We start from the raw sequence: 19,267 nt of genomic DNA, 5'->3' as shown, positions 1-19,267 counted from the left end.
CATCCTTCTATATACATACATACACATTCTTCCATCTATCCATCTATCCACTCATTTACCCATCTATCCATCCAAATATTTATATACACATCCATCCATCCATCCACTCATCTATCCATCCATCCATCCATCCATCCATCCACTCATCTATCCATCTATACATTCATCCATCCATCCACTCCATTTGCTGAACTCTTACCAGGAAACTGGTGATGTGCCATGTGTAAAGCTCAACAGTCGTTGCCTTCATGGAGTGAACAGTGTAGTGAGGGAGACAGACCTTAAACCTCAGGAGTGAATAGACAGATGTAGACTTGAGAAGTCCTGTGAGGACAATCCCAGGATGCTTAGAGGGAAACAGGAGGGTTGAGCTTTTAAGGTCACCACAGCCTTGCCAAGCCCTGCTTTTTGATACTGCTTTTCTCCTTCCTCTAAAAACCTACCAGGTGGACGAGTATGGTACCCAGCAGCCCATCGCTTTGCTAAAGCTGCTGTTAGAAAAGGGTTACTTATATGACCGTGGGAAAGAACTCAACTGTAAGAGTATCCGTGATCTGGGCTTCATCGCTGCTATGGGGAAGGCAGGAGGGGGCCGTAACGAGGTGGACCCCAGGTTCCTCTCATTGTTCAGCGTCTTCAACGTCCCTTTTCCATCGGAGGAGTCCCTGAACTTGATCTACTACTCCATTCTGAAGGGCCACACCTCGGTAACCGGGCTTTCTTTACACACAAGGAGGACATTATGGGTGGGGATGTGTGAAGACCTGATTTATTTACACTAGAGTAGGGTCTATGCACTTAAGCATTCAGCCAGGAGGGGAGCAGGAGGACCTCAAGCCTTGCCTGATGCTGTTTTAACCACAGATGATGGTCCTATCCCACATACCCCCAATGTCAGAGGGCTGAAACCCATGCAGGGTGGTCAGAGGGTGAGCTGCACACACATGTAAAAAAAATGACAAATTCATGGAATGAGAAGATTCATTATTTTAACCATTTTAGCAGATGCAGTTCAGAGACACTTTTGATCCACTCAGTCTTGGCTAACTATTCTCACTGTGTAAATAGAACTTGTTTTGTTTTGTTTTGTTTTGTTTTGTTTTGTTTTTTAATCCAAAGGAAACCTGTACCCATTACAAGATCTCATGCATCCCAGGTAGGCATTGCATCTCTTCCAGCCCCTGGAAGCCACTCACCTGCCTCCATCTCCTTGGCCCCATCTGCCTGTGGTAGTCCACATCAGTGGGCCCTGGAGCCTGGCTTTTCTCACTCAGCATCAAGTTTTCAAGATTCATCCGCATGCCAGTGTTTCATTACCTTTCCTGATCACATACTATTCAGTCATAAAAATACCATATTTCGTCTGTCCATTCTCCTACTGATAACCACAGTGGGTCTTTTCATTTTTTTTAAAGACCTTTAATGAGAGCATCGGTGGCGTGAGCAAGAAGCTGACAGTTTGCACGTTAACGCTTTACAAAAACATCGTTCAAGATCTGCCTCCCACCCCTTCAAAGTTCCATTACATCTTCAACCTTCGAGACCTCTCTAGGGTGTTTAATGGCCTTGTCCTTACTAATCCAGATCGGTGAGTTTTGGGGTTTGTCTTACTAAAATATACCCTAAAGACATGATGGCTTTTGTTAGGACTTACCAATGAATCAGATGGCTCAAAAAAAAAAAATGTGGCACTAAGTCACATGACATCCTTGATCATATTGAGAAACAGGTAAATGCTTAGGATTCTCAACAGTGATTCTCAACCTGTGGGGCATGACCCCTTTGGAGGCTGAACAACCCTTTCACAGGGGTCTCACAAGACCGTTGAAAAATATAGATATTTACATTTTGAGTCATAACAGTAGCAATACTACAGTTATGAAGTAGTGATGAAATAATTTTATGGTTGGGGGTCACCACCACATGGGGAACTGTACTAAAGGGTCACAGCGTTAGGAAGGTTGGGAACCACTCGACTAGAGAGAGAATCAGCAGGTGTTTTGTCATTTTTTGGCTACATATGAAGTTCAAGGCCCACCTGGGGTCCATGAGATCTTGTCTCAGAAAAATCAAAATCAAGATGGGATGGAGAGAGAGCTGGAGATGATACAGGTCCAGCGTGAGTTCAGGGATGGAGAGAGAGCTGGAGATGGTGCAGGTCCAGTGTGAGTTCAGGACGCAGATCTTCAGAAGCCACGTGAATGCTGGGATGGGGTGTGGGCTCTCCTGTCATTCTAGCGGATCCCCCAAAGCAAGCTGGCTAGTGGGACTACCCTTATCTGAGAGCTCTGGGTTTGAGATCCTGCCTCAAAGAATAAGAAGGGAGAGGGGTAGAGGTGGAGACTCATTGCCTTAGGGTAACAGCTCCTTAGCCCCTGCAATTGGGGCGTCTTGGTCCCTCTAGTGGTCGCTCTGTAGCCTCACCTCCTCAGCTCAGGCTGGGCCTGTGTGGATACTGTGGCTCATTTGATACAGTATTTCCAGCTGAGTGGAAGATGAGCCAGTCTAGCCCTGGCTGTCCCCAAACTTGCTTTGTAGACCAGGCTGGCCTTGAACTCAGAGATCCACCTGCCTCTGCCTCCCGAGTGCTGGGATTGAAGGCGTGTGCTACCACTGTTCAGCAAGGCTGGTTTTAAGTTCGCACATTCTAGCATGTACGCATGGGCTTTGAATAGTGTACGGAACTGACGGGAAGGCTCCATTTCTTCCTTTCAGTAGAATGAGTCGTGGGTGAGGATTTCGTGCCCCTGTATTTAATTTGCTGGCTTCTGGCTACAAAGGGACGGAAATGCTTTTAGGGATATGGTTCTTGTGTTCCCCCACCCACCTAGGCCTCTTCCTCCCCAGAGGACCTGGTGACCAACAACATTGTCCTCTCCTGTAGGTTTCAGACAGTGTCCCAGATGGTAAGGGTGTGGAGAAATGAGTGCTTGCGGGTTTTCCATGACCGGCTCATTAACGAAGTGGACAAGCAGCTGGTGAGCATGCGCGGTCACCTTGGCGGGTGGGAAACCCCACGCAAGGGCTGAGTAGAACGCATGCCCGTGGGGCCAGCAAGATGGCTCAGCGGGCGCCTGGGGCCCAAGGCTGATGAGCTGAGTTCCATCCCTGGGACCTACGAGGTGGCAAGAGAGAACCGACTCCCAGAAGTTATATTCTGACCTCTACACATGACCCCTCAGCACAAATAAATAAATGTAATTTAAAAAACAACAGCAAGAGAGGACTTAGGAAAAAAAAAAAAAGAAACCAAAAGAAACCAATGTAAACCAACGTATTGCTTGGACAGGATGCTCACGGCGGCAGGATAGGCGCCCACGGGGAGGGTCTAGGCAGATTATCCCATTGATAATGGCGAATTCTCTTTCCTGCCAAATGTATGCTGTCTGTGGACCTTCTCCCGCTTTTGTCTCAAGGTGCAAGATCACATAGGGAACCTGGTGAGGGAGCATTTTAACGATGACTTCGAGGTGGTGATGAGAGATCCCATCCTGTTCGGGGACTTCCGGTTGGCTCTGCAAGAGGGGGAGCCACGCATTTATGAAGACATCCAGGACTATGAGGCCGCCAAGGCACTGTTCGAGGTGTGGACCGCCCACCTCCGTCTTGTCCTCCCAGGATAGCCCACACCCAGTTTGGGGTGTGTTTGGGGACTCCAGCGGCTCTCTTGTTTGTAATGGGCTGTGGCTCGCTCTAGCAGGTTGACAGCCAGCAAACTTGAGATATTTATTTATTTATTTATTTATTTATTTATTTATTTATACAGGGTTTCTCTGTGTAGACCAGGCTGGCCTCTAACTCAGAGATCCGCCTACCTCTGCCCTATCCACCCACCAAGTGCCAAGATTAAAGGCAGCCGCCTGCCTAGATTCACTTTATTTTATTTTTAATTATGTATGTGAGGTGTGGTGTGTATGTGTGTGTGTGTGTGTGTGTGTGCACGCGCGCGTGTGTACATGTGAGTGCAGGTCCCTGTAGGTGCCAAGAGGTGGGTCTTGGAGCCCAGGGGCCTGGAGTTACAGGCATTTGTGAGCCACCTGCTGTGCATGCTGGGAACTGCACGTGGGTCCTGGGACAAGCACCACCTCCCAGCTGAGACATCTCTCCGGTCCAGCCATCAGCCTACTGCACTCTTGATGTCTGTGGCCCCGCGGGTCTTAAGGATTGCATTACTTCCTTAGTGATGGATGCTGGGGAAAGACAGATAGCTCTTTTCCTTATCTTTCCTGGTGAGAAGGAGAGAGTCTGTCTGTTAAAATGTGTCGGGCTCAGGGATCCTCTCCACTCAGGAAATACTCGAGGAGTACAACGAAATCAACACCAAGATGAACCTGGTGCTGTTTGACGATGCTCTGGAACACCTGACCCGCGTGCACCGCATCATCCGAATGGACCGAGGCCACGCCTTGCTGGTGGGCGTGGGTGGCTCCGGGAAGCAGTCGTTGGCCAGGCTGGCGGCCTTCACCGCAGGCTGCGAGGTGAGGGGGATGCTGTGTACAGAGCGGGGAGCGGGACCTGCTGTTGTCCTTGTCACCTGAGCTTGCAAAGCATCTAACTCACATGACACCGCAAGCTCAAAAGTCAGACTCCGGCTGCACCCGTGACTGTAGTGCTGTGGGGACACAGAGGAGCCTTGGGGGACGTCCCTGACTGTCATACACACTTGAGCTTCCTATAGCTTCAGCTTCCTGGGGTTCCTACAGGTACCTTCATATATGTGGTTTATCTACAGATATATAAGCCCACATACATGTAAACAAAAATCAACAGAAAATTTTAAAAAAGATTTACTTACTTTATATATATGAGTACACTGTCACTGTCTTCAGACACTCCAGAAAAGGGCATCAGATCCCATTACAGATGGTTGTGAGCCACCATGTGGTTGCTGGGCATTGAACTCAGTACCTCTGGAAGAGCAGTCAGTGCTCTTAACCGCTGAGCCATCTCTCCAGCCCAACAGAAAAGATAAAACTGCTTTGTGGAGCTAGAATTCGAGATAATGGTTCACCCTTTTAAGTGTGCACGCGGGTGCTTTTTCTAGGTGCAGATCCGTGTGACTGTCACCTGCCTTTACTGTTGCAGGTGTCCTGTTTTCAAAACCCCATGACTCCCGAGACACCAAGTCCCTCCCTTGCCTTCCTTCCTCCAGACCCGTGTTGTACATAGGAGTACCGGAACTTTCACGCTTGTACTCTGACCCATGTGTGCAGTACACACTGGTCACCTGTCCATCATCTGGCTTCCCTGCCTGTGCCCCTCGAGTGGTATAATGTGTTTTAGGGCATGCAAACCCACGTGCTCTCCTACTGTGCTCGGAGCTTTCCCCCTGCCTCAGCAGGCACTACCTGTTTGTTTCCTCAGGTGTTTGAGATCTTGTTGAGCCGTGGCTACTCGGAGAGTAACTTCCGGGATGATCTGAAGAACCTGTACACGAAGCTGGGGCTGGAGAACAAGATGATGATCTTCCTGTTCACAGACGCGCATGTGGCCGAGGAGGGCTTCCTGGAACTCATCAACAACATGCTGACGTCAGGTACTGCCTGCCCAGTGGGCACCCATGTGACAGGAATGTCCCTTTCTGCCACTGCAGTCGGAGATGGCTCTGACAGTCTTTGGTTTCTCAGGGTGGGCATCCCTGAGCCCTCTTCCTCCTATGGATGCATTGGTTGCTTTTCTCGGTCTTAGGACAGGGACTGTTCTGTAGTCCCTGAACCTGAAGCCATGTGTGTCTCAGCTCTGTGAGAGACCTTGTCACCCACACGGGCTTATCCCTCAGTGGCCACTGCACACCCCAGATTTTGCAGGCAGTATGATGCCCAGGACCTCTGCTGTTCTTGAAGCCCAGAGTCTGGAGTGTGCAGGGCAGGGGTGGGATTCCCAGGGAATTGGAACTGTGATAATGAGGGAAGGGGAGGGGAGGAGCCGCACAAAGCAGGGTTTGGAAGATGCTGTGTTGTCTCTTACCCGTGGGCCTTCCTTCCACAAACTGCCCAAAGGTGAGCTCATTCCAACCTCCCTGCACGGTGTTCACGGTGTGAACAGGTCCACGATGTACAAACTCGTCCTTTCCAGCTTGTAGAGGCTGCCCTAGCCCAGGGCTCCTTGGCTCATGTCACCCTACTCGCTGCTTCTGTCCCCCACCACTGACTTCTGTTTCTCACCCTTTCCTGTGACAGCATTGGACTGCCTGGGTCCTCAGCCTCATCCTAACTGTAAAGCCTCTTCCCGTTTGGGAGGGAGCATAAGGAAACATGCTTGTAGGTCCTAGGGTGGGGGTGAGGGAATCTTTAAGGGGGGCATTATTCATGTTCTCCCATTAGGAAGAGTGGCCAGGGCACTGTTGGAAAAAAAACCCTGTATATAAGAGTCCCATGTACTGAAGTCAGACGGAGAAGAGACGTCATGCCAGGGGGATGGGGATCTCGTGGGCAAGATTCAGGGGTGCCTGGGGATGTGGTAGCTCAATGGGTAGGGTGCTTGACTAGCATGTGTGAGGTCCTGTGTTCGATCCCTAGTACCAGCAGAAAACATACACACATATGCTGGACATTGTACTACACGTGTGAACTCCCATCACCCAGAATGTAGAGGCAGGGATGCTGATTCTCGCACAGCTTGGGTCCCAGAAGATTAGGGGTCATAAGGGTACGGAGAAAGGATCAGCACTTGGAAAGAATCTGGAATCGGGTGCTCTAGGCTCTCTGAGGGAGAAGTGGCAGCATCCAGAAGCTGAGCATGCTTTGTTGAAAAGGAGGCAGGGTTATGAGATACAGATAAGGAAGGAGGCGGGGCTTGTGGTACACACCTGCATCAAGGAGGTGGAGTTAGCTGATTTCTGTAGGAACAGTCTCTGCAGAGCGGCAGTCTCCAGGATGTATGCATGGGGTGGGGGGACTATGGTGGACATGTTCAGCCCATTGTCAACAATAGTACTGAGACCAGAGGAAGGCTTTGCCACTCCCATGGGGCCTTGGCATGCGCATGTCCATGTCAAACGACACACATTCACTCAGGACTTCTTGTTCCTTACATAGGAGGGTCAGAAGTACAAGGTCATCCTCAGGTACATAACAAGTTCAAGGCTAGCCTGGGCTACATAAGGCACACACACACACACACACACACACACACACACACACACACACACTTAAAAAAAGAAACCTAAAACACAAACAAAAAAGAGAGAGGCACTGAGATACAGGATCTTGTGGGTCATTCAAAGATGAGACCACATTATCACTGCCTGGACATAGTCTGTGTGCTTTCTGGTCACCCATGGGGTCTGCTCAGAGTTGAGGGAAGAGGGAAGGCTTTTTGAGGAGGAGGAGCTTTGACCACGATGTGAACTCTGCATAGAAATCGCTTGACGCAGGTGTCTCACCATCTGAAAGCACAGATGCTCATAGCCACCCAGCCCCTGGCCCGACACAGTCATTCCCCAAAGCCTTACTGGCACTGAGGACTGGGCTGAACTTTGCTGTAGGTCTGCCCTTGGGCCTTGTAAGATCTGATACTGTATAACTGGCTATTCCCACTGGATGCTAGACCATATCTGTTCTATTTTCATTTCTGTTGCTGTGACAAATTCCCAGAGCACAAAGTGACTTAGGAAAGGGAAGGTTTATTTGGGTTACAATTCCAGGTTAAAGTTCTTTTTTCTTTTTTCTTTTTCTTTTTCTTTTTTTTTTAGGGAGAGTCAGCAGTAGGAGCTTGAGCACCTGGTCATATCATATTCACAGTCAATAATGTCCCCAGTGCTGCCAGCTTCCAGTTTTCTCTTGCTATGTAGAATTAAGGACCGTCTGTCTAGGGAATGGTGCTGCCCATGTTAGGCTGGGTCACTGAACATCACTTAACACACTAATTCATCTTATACAGATAGTTAGTGGATTGAGACTCTCTTCCCAGATAATTTAACATCGTGACAAGCTGTTGTTTAAAACTAACTAGCTCAGTCCTCTCAAGTTGTTACAATGCTAGCTGTCTAATTAGATATTGTCCAGTGTTTACTGGGAAGCAAATCCCCATGGTAAGAATCCTGCTGCAAGAGACATATGTACGTGGGTTTTGATGCCCAGTACAGTTCTCAGTGTAGGAAAGGGACACTTACTATCCATCCTGAAAGCCCAGAGACCCCTCTGATCTTGGGTGAGTGATTGTGTGTTAGTCTGGACGCCAGCTCTAGTCTTTCACTGGCACCTGCTGCTCTTCCCATCATGCCTTGCTCCATCACCTCCTTTTCCACTCAGGGAGATCAGAACTCAGAGACCTGAAAGCCAGTTCCCCCTACATCCTTGTCTTCTAGGAATGGTCCCTGCACTCTTCGCTGAAGAGGAAAAGGACAACATCCTTGGTCAGATTGGGCAGGAGGCCTTGAAGTTCGGCATGGGTCCAGCCAAGGAGTCCGTATGGCAATTTTTCGTGAATAAAAGCGCTAACAACCTACATATCGTCCTGGGCATGTCACCAGTAGGAGATACCTTGAGGACCCGGTGTAGGAATTTCCCAGGTACCTTTGAGCCGAGTCTATAAACCCTTCACCATTGCTGCATATGGTGTGTGTGTGTGCATGCTGGGGACCTCCAAACTCATGATTGGGACTAAGTTGAGAATTGGCTGTGTACTGTAGGCACACCTCCTTGGCCCCTCTCAATTCTCAGTAGACATGGCTGGTGTCTTCCTGGCAGGTGGTTTGGGGAGGGTACCCCTCTTCTCTCTCCCAGTATCACAGTGACAAGATGCTGAGACATAGTCAAACTTGAGTGTAACAGCTGAGCCACCACTCTGGAGGACACCAAAGACAGTGCGCACGCACTGGAGTAGTTCTGGGTTGCAAAGTGATCCTCTTTCTCCTTTTGCTCCAAGGCCTCGTGAATAACACCGGTATTGACTGGTTCATGCCCTGGCCACCGCAGGCCTTGCACGCAGTTGCCAAGTCATTTTTAGGTAAGTTACCACTATAATGGGGATTGCTTGGTAGTCTCATAAAGAAGCTTGTCACTGTTCTGACTGAATCTTAGCCCACTAGATTGGTTCACCATAGATACCCTATGATAAAGAATAGGTTTTTATTGTTAGTATAGGGCTTGGGGTTGTATTTTGCTCTAATCCAAAGGGATCAGAAGTCTTCACAGCAGGGCCTACTGCCAAATGTGGCCCCCTGATTGTTTTGATGAGTAAAGTTTTATTGGCCCACACATCATGAACACTCTGTCTCTGGCCCCTCCTACACCACATCCTTGCCAGAGAGACAGTGCCATTACTGTTCAGCCCTTTGTAGGGAAAATGTCCCAGAGGTCACTACCATGGAGATGCCAGTACAGGTTCTCTTTTAGTCTAGATCTAACTCGAAAAGATTTATGACCAGTGCCACTGGGTAGCTTTGTAAATAGTTTCAACCTTACCAATATGTACCCAACAGACTCAATAAACAAACATCCCTTCCACCCAAAGCCAGAGCCGTAATTTCAGTTATAATGCTGTTCTCCTGGGAAGGAAGCCAAGAGGACATTTGTTGTGATAGAGTGACTCAGAGTCTGGCAAACTGCTCCTGTGGAGATCTACGTGGCAGTATCTGCTTCCGTCACAGCTGCCAAATTCTGACAGTGTGCTTTGAGAGCTCCCTGAGACCAGATGTAGATGAATTTGGCTGTGTTTCAATAAAACTTTATTTACAGAACACAAGTGGTGGGCCGGCCGTGCTTGCCCTGTGGAGCTGCTGCTGCCAGCCCTGCTGTGGCTGCGCATGCTAGCTCCCAAGGTCTGCAAGTCATCCCACTACCTTCTCAGCACGCAGTGTTTCAGTTCTATATACAAAGCTACCCATAATTCATTTATGGTTCTTTCCCTTAGAACATATTCCCTGAAGCTCAGGTTGCAGTATTGGATACCGGTGGGCAGAGTTTTTCAGGCATGCTGTGTGTAGTCTGAGTCACAGACAGGTCTGTAGAACCTGGACACCTTCTCCCCTCATGTTCTCCCCGAGCCTGTTGCATCCCAGGCCACCAGCATGACCCAAGGGGAGAGATTTGTCTCTGGGAGAGATCACCAGTTATTCTAGTAGACTCCCAGGAAGGGCCCCCTTAAACACCAGTGTGTGCTGGACACTGGGATCTGTCACAGAATGGCTGAATCCACCTACCCAGCTGCCGTGGGTGGGGACTTTGTGCTGGGCTTGGGGATCAGGGGTTGATCTTGGGTCCCAGTCCTGAAGCTTGAGTTTCTCCTGATGGTGCCTGAGCCCTGGGGACAGGCACAGAGTTCCCCGGCCCCAGGGCAGAAGGGTTGGCTTCTGTGTTAGAGAAATCACCAGGGACAGATCACAGGTTCAGGAAATTGCCACAAGGAATGGCTGTTCATATCCTTTTTTCAAATTAAGTTTTTTTGGTGAAATCACTTTTCCTTAAGGAAAATGTGTCTACTGTAAGCTTTCCCTTTCGGTCCATCTTAAATGTACTTGAAGTACTGATTACATTCATCTGTTTCCAGAACTTTCCATTTTCCTCAACTGAAGCTCTGCACCCATCTAAACATTGACTCTTCCTTCCCCCAGGCCCTGGATACCTCTAACCTGCCTCCTGTCTCTATGAACCTTCCCTGTGTCTTTGTATCTTGTGTAAGAGGACCCATGCACATTGTATCTTTGTGTCCAGCTTCTTCTTTTTGTAGAGTGTTTCTGGAGGCTCACTTAGAATGTAGCCCCACATTTGGTCCTTTTTCATGACTGCATAGTACTCCCCTGTATGGGCATGCCACACTGTTACTGTTCACCTCAGATTCTGATCTTTTCTCCTAACCACTCTGCTGCTGTGAACATTGGCGTTCACAGACCTTTTGGAGGCTCTAGGTCTGGTTCTTTCGGCCACACTTCTGGCAGTGGAGTTCTTGGGTCTGTGGGTCAATATTTCACTTTCTGGGAACCTGTTCTCTTTTGTTTGTTTTCTGCAGTGCTGGAGCTGTCCCCTCCCCAGTCCTCATTTTTCTGTTTCTAACCCCCACTTTCTCTGCTTCTTCCACTGCAGGGGATAATACCATGATTCCGGGTGAGAAACTTGAAGACCTTGTGGAGCATGTGGTGATGGTCCACCAGTCGGTGGGTGAGTTCAGCAAGCAGTTCCAGCAGAAGCTGAGGCGCAGCAACTATGTGACTCCCAAGAACTACCTGGACTTCATTAACACCTACTCAAAGCTGTTGGATGAGAAAACCCAGTACAACATAGGTGAGCGGGGAGAGGTGGGGGCAGGGCAGGGGTGCATGGGCAGGTGTTATGGCATCATCTTAGTTAGGGTTTTATTGTTATGAACAGATACCATGACCAAGGCAAGTCTTTTTTTTTTTTTTTTTTTTGGTTTGGTTTCTCGAGACAGGGTTTCTCTGTGTAGCCCTGGCTGTCCTGGAACTCATTCTGTAGATCAGGCTAGCCTCGAACTCTCGAACTCAGAAATCCGCCTGCCTCTGCCTCCCAAGTGCTGGGATTAAAGGCGTGCGCCACCACCACCCGGCATAAGGCAAGTCTTATAAAGGATAACATTTAATTGGGGCTGGCTTACAGGTTCGAAAGTTCAGTCCATTATCATCAAGGCGGGAGCATGACAGCATCCAGGCAGACATGGTGCAGGAGGAGCTGAGAGTTCTACATCTTCATCTGAAGGCTGCTAACAGAATACTGGCTTTCAGGCTGCTAGGATGAGGGTCTTAAAGCCCAGACCCACAGTGACACACCTACTCCAACAGGGCCATACCTTCTAATAGTGCCACTCACTGGGCTGAGCCTATACAAACCATGACTGGCATGGACAGCTCAAGACTTATGTTTGGGCCAAAATAGGGCAGAGTTGGCTTTTGCATTTTGGGGTGGGTCATCGCAGTGAGTGGGACACTGCATGATTTTAGTTTCTTATGGCCCTGTGCTTGCAAAGCTGTTTTCTTTGCCCTAGATGTCCCCTGGTCCCCAGTGTGCTCTGCTAGAAAAAGGCTATTTAGGAAAGGCTGTCCAGGGCTGCTGGCTAAGAGATGTACTGTTACCAGCGTGGTGGTGGTGCAGGGCTTAAATCCCAGCACTCGGGAGGCAGAGGTAGGCAGATCTCTAGTTTGAGTCCAGCCTGGTCTATAGAGCGAGTTCCAGGACAGCCAGGGCTACACAGAGAAACCCTGTCTGGAAAAAGAAAACAAAACAAACAAAAAAAGACATACTGGTTTTTACTGGTCAGTTCATGCTACCAAATGCCATGCAGCCTGGGAGCTAGGACAGAGCTATGGCGTCTTGTAGAAGTGAGTTCTTTTCCTCTTGTTGGATGGATGCCAGCAAGGCTAATACGAGGTCCTTCCCTGGACCACTGACCATGTGCCGTCTGCCCTCCAGCACAGTGCAAGCGTCTGGAGGGTGGGCTGGACAAGCTGAAGGAGGCTACCATCCAGCTGGATGAGCTGAACCAGAAGCTGGCAGAGCAGAAGATTGTCCTGGCCGAGAAGTCGGCTGCCTGTGAGACCCTGCTAGAGGAAATCGCCACCAACACAGCCATAGGCAAGTGCCTGGAGTGGGCTATTAGCCCTGGGGCCAGTCTGTGCCTGATGCTGGGACTTCCAAGACTCTGCTGAGAGACCAGCTGTGTGGGCAGCCATTACCAGCAAGCCTTGAATGCTAGATGTCTCACAGTCACAGGACACCCTCCCTGAGCTGTTTAATTTTTAAACATTTTTATTTTTAGTGGTTTTGCCTACTCATAGGGAGCACTGTGATAATTCAACAGGATATCAGTGTGAGGCATGGCTTCTTATGAGGTCACCAGATACTGGAACAGGTCTGTCCCCAGGCCAGTGTGACCTCATCTTTGGTAACGACATCTTTTCTAATAAGGTCTCACTTTGAGGCTCTAGTGGCTGTGTGCCCGGAAGCCCCCTTGTGCTCCCTGTCACCTCTGAGCTCTACTTAAGGGAGATGCCCATCACTTAGAGGCAGCCAGCTAGGGTGCAAGCCAGTGACAAAGTGAAGTCAGGCTGTGACCAGAGTCACCAGCAGAGAGTATGGTGAGAGGAAGTCACATAGAGGAACGGTATTCCCTAGATGAGGCATCTCTAGGGCTGGACCTGACTGAGCATAAAGAGGAAGGGTGGCTAGAGAAGTAGGGGTATGGGTGGGAGACAGAGGGCTGAAGGGCCAGTGGGGTGGCTCAGTGGGAAAGGGGCTTCTTACGACCTGAGTTCGATCCTGGGGCCCACATGGTAGGAGAGAATGGATTCTGTGGCATGCGAACACAAATACATCAAATGTTTGAAGAAGTTTTTTTTTTAAAGACCAAGGAGAGGGCAGACAGTGGGAGACAGACAGGTCCATTCAGTCATCTAAAGTCAGAAGGCCACCTTAGGTCCTTGGCCAGCAGTGTCCAGGCAGACAGGGGTAGGTAGGGCACGGAAAGAAATACCATGTAGGATCCTCTCTGTGAACTTCTGAGGTCATTGAATTGACCAGAGGCCCCTGGCCACTCCCCTCGCTCCCCAGTCCGTGGCTTTGAGGTTCCCAGGAGGCATAGGCTCCATTCTCAGCATCCCAGCATCTCACCAGCCCCTCCCCCTTACAGCGGAGGAGAAGAAGAAGCTGGCAGAGGAGAAGGCCATAGAGATAGAGGAACAGAACAAGATCATCGCTGTAGAGAAGGCCGAGGCCGAGACAGCTCTGGCTGAGGTCATGCCCATCCTGGAGGCTGCCAAACTAGAGCTGCAGAAACTGGACAAGTCAGACGTGACTGAAATCAGGTACCAGCTACCACCTTCGCTCCTGCCTGCATCCCTGGAGCTCTCTCAGGGCCTGCCTTGTGCTCACCCCACCCCCTTTACAAATAGGGAAGAGAGACCCCCGAGACTAGGAAGTACCACCAAGCGAGTCTAGGTTCCAGAACGGGAGGACAGTTGTAAGCCACCGTGTGGGTGCTTCGAACTGAACCTGGGTCCTATGAAAGGGCAGACAGTGTTTCTAACCACTGAGCCACCTGGTAAGCCCCAAGCCAGAGAGTTTAAAGATAGGATCAAAGCAACCAGCTTTACAAGGTTCTGACTGCAGGGTCTGCTGCATGAAGGCTGCCTGTATATCCTGTGGTATCTAGCTGCATTTTAATGACTACTGTCATGTCTCTGTTTCCTGCTGTCTTCCAGGAGCCTGATGTGGGGCTATCAAATGATACTCTTCCTAGACCAACTTCCTCCCTCTAGGGACTAGGTGTCCTCTATTCCCAGGCAGTGACCTCCAGGGAGTCCTTGTGCCTGCTTCTTCTTTTTCCCAAGAGTTCTGGCTAGGTCCTGGCCTCTCTGAACACGGGCCCTCTTGTCCCCCAGGTCATTCGCGAAGCCCCCGAAGCAAGTGCAGACAGTCTGTGAGTGTATCCTCATCATGAAAGGCTACAAAGAACTCAACTGGAAAACCGCCAAGGGTATGATGTCCGACCCCAACTTCCTGAGGTCCCTGATGGAGATCGACTTCGATTCCATCACCCAGGGTCAAGTGAAGAACATCAAAGGTGAGTGGGGGCTGGAAGGGTCCAGGTGAGGGGGTGTGGCCAGGGTGTCACCTTAGCCGTGTAGGTGGAGCAGGGCCATGACTGTCCAGCTTCCCACTGGTGATATAGGGACAGAGGTGGCCACCATTGGCCCATACGTAGTCAGCTCAGCAGTGAGTCTGACTCTCCTTGGCAAAGAAACAAGAATTGATGGGAACCTGGCTCTGCCTCTGCCCTCTGTGTGGCTCAGCACTTTCCCTTTGTGCCTCCTGCCAATGTGCCTCCGTAGGAACCTGGGGACCGGGGGAGGGGGAGGGCGGTGCCATCTGCCATCAGCAAGATGTGTCCCTGGCCAGAGAATGCCCAAGTTCCCTGCCAGGAAGTCCTCATAGAGCACACTGTCAGAGCTGTGTGCAACCTCATCCATGAGCTGGCAGAGAGCCTGCCTAGAAGGCATGAGACCTTTAGTTTAGTCCCCAGCACTGGGCAGTGTGGTGGCTGTCACCTGCAGTCCCAGCACTTAGGGGGCCTCGGAGGTAGGAGGACCAGGAGTTCAAGGTTATCAGTTACATAGTGAGTTCAGGTCAGGCTGAACTGTGAGTCCTTGTCCCAAGAATGGAAGAAAAGGAAGGAAGGAAGGAAGGAAGGAAGGGAGGGAGGGAGGGAGGGAGGGAGGGAGGGAGGGACAGAGGGGAAGAGGGGGTGTTTATCGAGATGGCTTATCAGACAAAGGTGTGTGTTTATAGTACCTGGTGACCTGAGTTAGATCCACAGAAGCCAGGTACCAGTAGAGAGAACCGATATCCACAAGCTTGTCATCTGACCTCACTTGATGACTACACCATGGCATTCTCACACATGCGTGTGTGCGCACAGATGCCTGCGCACACATGAAAGAGAGGGAGAATGATTTGTGTAAAGAAAGCAAAAGGCCTCTCACAGTCCTGTAAATCAAACACAGGCACGAATGAAGCTGTGAAAGACCCCGTTCCCCTGTACCTGGACACCGCTGGGACGGTGGCGGAAGTGACCCAAGACCCACCATAGCTTTGAATCTACTCGGCTGCTTGTCTGAGCCCCCATGAATGCTCCTGTCCCCAGAGCTTGGAGGGTGTCCAGTGGGACCTCTGGGTCACGTGAGGTCACGCAGAGTCCCAGGTGGCAGCAGTTTTACCCTCCATACCCACCTCCAACTCCACACTGCAGGCCCCTGAGGAGCGGGCACTCGTGACTCTCCCTCTGTCCATAGGCAGGGTGTCTCCAGTTTTATCCACCCTGGGAGGGAGCGTGACGTCACTGTGCTTGCCCTCCAGGCCTCCTGAAGACTCTGAACACCACAATCGAAGAGATGGAAGCCGTGAGCAAGGCAGGGCTGGGGATGCTGAAGTTCGTGGAGGCTGTCATGGGCTACTGTGATGTGTTTCGGGAGATCAAGCCCAAAAGGGACAAGGTGAGCCAAGGCCTTGCTCCCCTGGGGTCAGAGTTCAAGTCTCCATAATGATGCTGAAAAGTCCTGGCAGGTTCTGACTCCAAACCACGTAAAGACATATGAGCCTGGCCACTGGTGTCTCTCTCACAGCATATGGACAGGCAGGGCTGAGGCCTGTGTACACAGTGTAAAATAAAGATGGCCACAGCCACACCCCACACTGAGGTGGCTACTTAGCCTCGGTACTGTTGGCTGTAGGGATGGCTTCTCCCTCCTGCTGGGGACATCCAGTGAATTGTAGAATATTTGTCAGCATCCCTGTTTGTCTACCAGATGCCCATTGTCCCCCTCTCAGGAGTATCTCCAGCCATTGTCACGTGCCCCCTTTGTGGGCGGGGTCAGCCCCATAGTGAACAACTGAAATCATTTTGAAGGGTAACGGTGTGATCCTATCATTTTCCCAGATTCCCATTAGAACCTGAAATGTCTGGAAGACATTCTCTTGAATGCTTGACTAAAAAGCACTGAGCTGCCTCTCTGTGACTTCAAGACACACAGCCCGAGAGGTCTGCTATCTTAGGGGCAGGGTATTTGTTTTTCTACATGAGGTTGAACTCATTGTTATAGCTGTGAGTGGCTCAGAACAGAAGCCACGTGATGCACGGAGGAAACAGTTCAGTGGCAAGGGTCCCTCCTGAGCAAGCTTGAGGACCTGGGTTCAAATCCCCAGCACCCATGTGAAAGGTTAGGTTAGCCATGTAATCCTGTAAGCCTCCCAACACACACACACACACACACTCACACACACAGACACACTCATACACACAGACACACACACACAAACATACACACACCACACTGGGGGTGGGCAGAGAGAGAGAAGGATCACCCAGGGTTGATGGCCTCCAGACTATCGGGAACACAGTGGTTTCAGAATCAATTGAGAGACACAGTCCTGGGGAAACAGAGCAGAGGGTGACAGAAAAGGATATTCAGTGTCTACTTCTGGCCACTGTGTGTGTGTGTGTGTGTAGATGCATTCACCTGCACAAACTGTTACACACACACACACACACACACACACACACACACACACACACACACAGAGCCATGTGTCTTGATGGTGGCCCCACCATATATGAAGACACAGTATGAACACCAGACTCCTTTGGGGGTCAAATGACCCTTTCACAGAGGTCACGTATCAGATATCCCGCATATCAGCTATTTCTTTACCTTGTGATTCCTAACAGAAGCAAAATTACAGTTTTATGATTGCGGGGGTCACCATCACATGAGGAACTGTATGAGAGGGCTGCAGCCTTAGGAAGGTTGAGAACCCCCGACTGTAGGTGGAGATGGCGGGTCACCTGCTCATTGTCGTCACACAGGTGGCCAGGCTGGAGCGGAATTTCTTCCTCACCAAACGGGAGCTAGAGAGGATCCAGAATGAGTTGGCAGCCATCCAGAAGGAACTGGAGGCCTTGGGGGCCAAGTATGAGGCCGCCATCCTAGAGAAGCAGAAGCTGCAGGAGGAGGCGGAGATCATGGAGAGACGTCTGATCGCGGCTGACAAGCTCATCTCTGGTCTGGGCTCAGAGAACATCAGGTGAGAGGTACCACCCACCTACCGAGGGGAGCCATAACCTACACAAACGTATCGCTTGCTCTGAAGCACTAGAGGAGTCCGAAGCAGGTTCCCGTTGGTCATGGCCAGGAGGGAGCTGCTCACGGTGGCCTCCCTGTCCCGTGCAGATGGCTGAACGACCTGGATGAACTCATGCACCGGAGGGTGAAGCTACTGGGTGACTGCTTGCTTTGCGCAGCCTTCTTGAGCTATGAGGGCGCCTTCACCTGGGAGTTTCGTGATGAGATGGTCAACCAGGTGTGGAGAAACGACATCTTGGATCGAGACATCCCCCTGAGCCAGCCTTTCCGACTGGAGAACCTCCTCACAGATGATGTTGAGATCAGCAGGTACCACACTTAGCCCAGAGGGGTCTTCACGGGCATCACCTGGGGTTGGGGGTAGGCTGTAGGCCTGGGAAAAACAGCCATCCCTGTGTGACGGAAGGCTGACCCTGTGACCTGCGGTGTTGGGTTCACAACATGGTGGGGTAAGTTCATCTGCTTGTGGTTGTCCCTCACAGGTGGGGCTCCCAGGGCCTTCCCCCTGATGAGCTCTCAGTTCAGAATGGCATCCTTACAACCCGGGCCAGTCGCTTCCCACTCTGCATTGACCCCCAGCAACAGGCCCTCAACTGGATCAAAAGAAAGGAGGAGAAGAACAACCTACGGGTGCGGCCCCTCTGCCTAGAGTCCTGCCCCATGCTCCATCCTGAACCCCAGCTGAGGACGGAGCAGCCCCTTCCTCTGCTTAGGGGCTCAGGATGAAAGCACCTTTTGACAAAGACCATACCTTCTGTCTTTCTGTCTCTCTGCCCAGAACAGGGCTTGGTAGCCCAGTATGCTCCACTGTGTGTGTTTGGGTGGGGGAGGGAGGCTAAGGTGACAGCTTTATTTGGATGTGACCCACTTAGCAAGTCTCTTGCTCACTCAAATCAGACACTTCTGTGCTTTCTAAGAGTATTTGCAGAATCCTATAACAGTTAACAGAGTCAGTTTAGAATATTTTTATCACCCCCATCCCCATCCCAACCAAGAACAATGCTGTTTTCCTTAGTGGTTGCTGCCTAGCCACTGGCAACTGCTAATACAGTTTCTGTCTCCATGGTTTTGCCTACTCTGGATATCTCCTATGGACAGGACCATTTAGTATTTAATCATTTGTGATTGGCTTCTTTTATGATGTAGGGTCTCAACGATGTTGTAGCAGGTAAGGGTGTTCTGTCCCAACCTCTTTGTCCTCTTTACAGCTGTGTAATATTCCTTTGTATGGACATACCACATTTTGTTGCTCCACCATCAGTTGATGAACAGGATTGTTTCCACTTTATGGTGTGGCTGTGATCATCTGTATACACACTTCTCTTTTGTGCATGTTTGTTGAGGGGGGGTCATGCATATGCAGTCAGGAGAACTTTGTGGAGGTGATTCTCTTCATCTACTATGTGAGTTCTAGGGATCGAACTCACGCTTGCATGGCCTTTACTCACTGAGCCACCTCACCAGCCCTGTCTGTGTCCAGATTCGTGGTCCTCCAGGGCACACACCAAGAGGGGGATTGTTGGAACTCCAGCTTTTGCTGAGCTATCAAATTAGTGGTCTCCAGTTTTGTCCTGTGCTTGCTTTTCTGGCCCTTGCTTGACTCTCCTAGTTACCTCTGGCTCCTACACTTCTGTAGAGAGCTCACTCTCTCTTACTCTCTCCCTCTCCCTCTCCCTC

General features: G+C 50.4%; 1 protein-coding gene across 1 annotated transcript in view; it reads left to right on the top strand.

Moving 5' to 3' along the window:
- Dnah10 (dynein axonemal heavy chain 10) overlaps positions 1–19,267 on the top strand; it is a 113,865-nt gene that overhangs the window by 78,648 nt on the left and 15,950 nt on the right. Inside the window, exons 47-62 of the mRNA XM_028766046.1 lie at positions 447–707; positions 1,416–1,588; positions 2,885–2,978; positions 3,417–3,584; positions 4,290–4,478; positions 5,365–5,536; positions 8,309–8,512; positions 8,869–8,949; positions 11,025–11,222; positions 12,366–12,527; positions 13,582–13,756; positions 14,333–14,514; positions 15,807–15,943; positions 17,314–17,531; positions 17,678–17,899; positions 18,073–18,220. Coding sequence (XP_028621879.1) covers positions 447–707; positions 1,416–1,588; positions 2,885–2,978; positions 3,417–3,584; positions 4,290–4,478; positions 5,365–5,536; positions 8,309–8,512; positions 8,869–8,949; positions 11,025–11,222; positions 12,366–12,527; positions 13,582–13,756; positions 14,333–14,514; positions 15,807–15,943; positions 17,314–17,531; positions 17,678–17,899; positions 18,073–18,220 — 2,784 coding nt within the window. The remainder of the gene's footprint in view (positions 1–446; positions 708–1,415; positions 1,589–2,884; positions 2,979–3,416; positions 3,585–4,289; positions 4,479–5,364; positions 5,537–8,308; positions 8,513–8,868; positions 8,950–11,024; positions 11,223–12,365; positions 12,528–13,581; positions 13,757–14,332; positions 14,515–15,806; positions 15,944–17,313; positions 17,532–17,677; positions 17,900–18,072; positions 18,221–19,267) is intronic.

Source organism: Grammomys surdaster, unplaced genomic scaffold (assembly GCF_004785775.1).
Source record: "Grammomys surdaster isolate TR1022 unplaced genomic scaffold, NIH_TR_1.0 166, whole genome shotgun sequence".
NCBI lineage: Eukaryota > Metazoa > Chordata > Mammalia > Rodentia > Muridae > Grammomys > Grammomys surdaster.
This window is presented reverse-complemented; position numbering and strand designations above follow the sequence as displayed.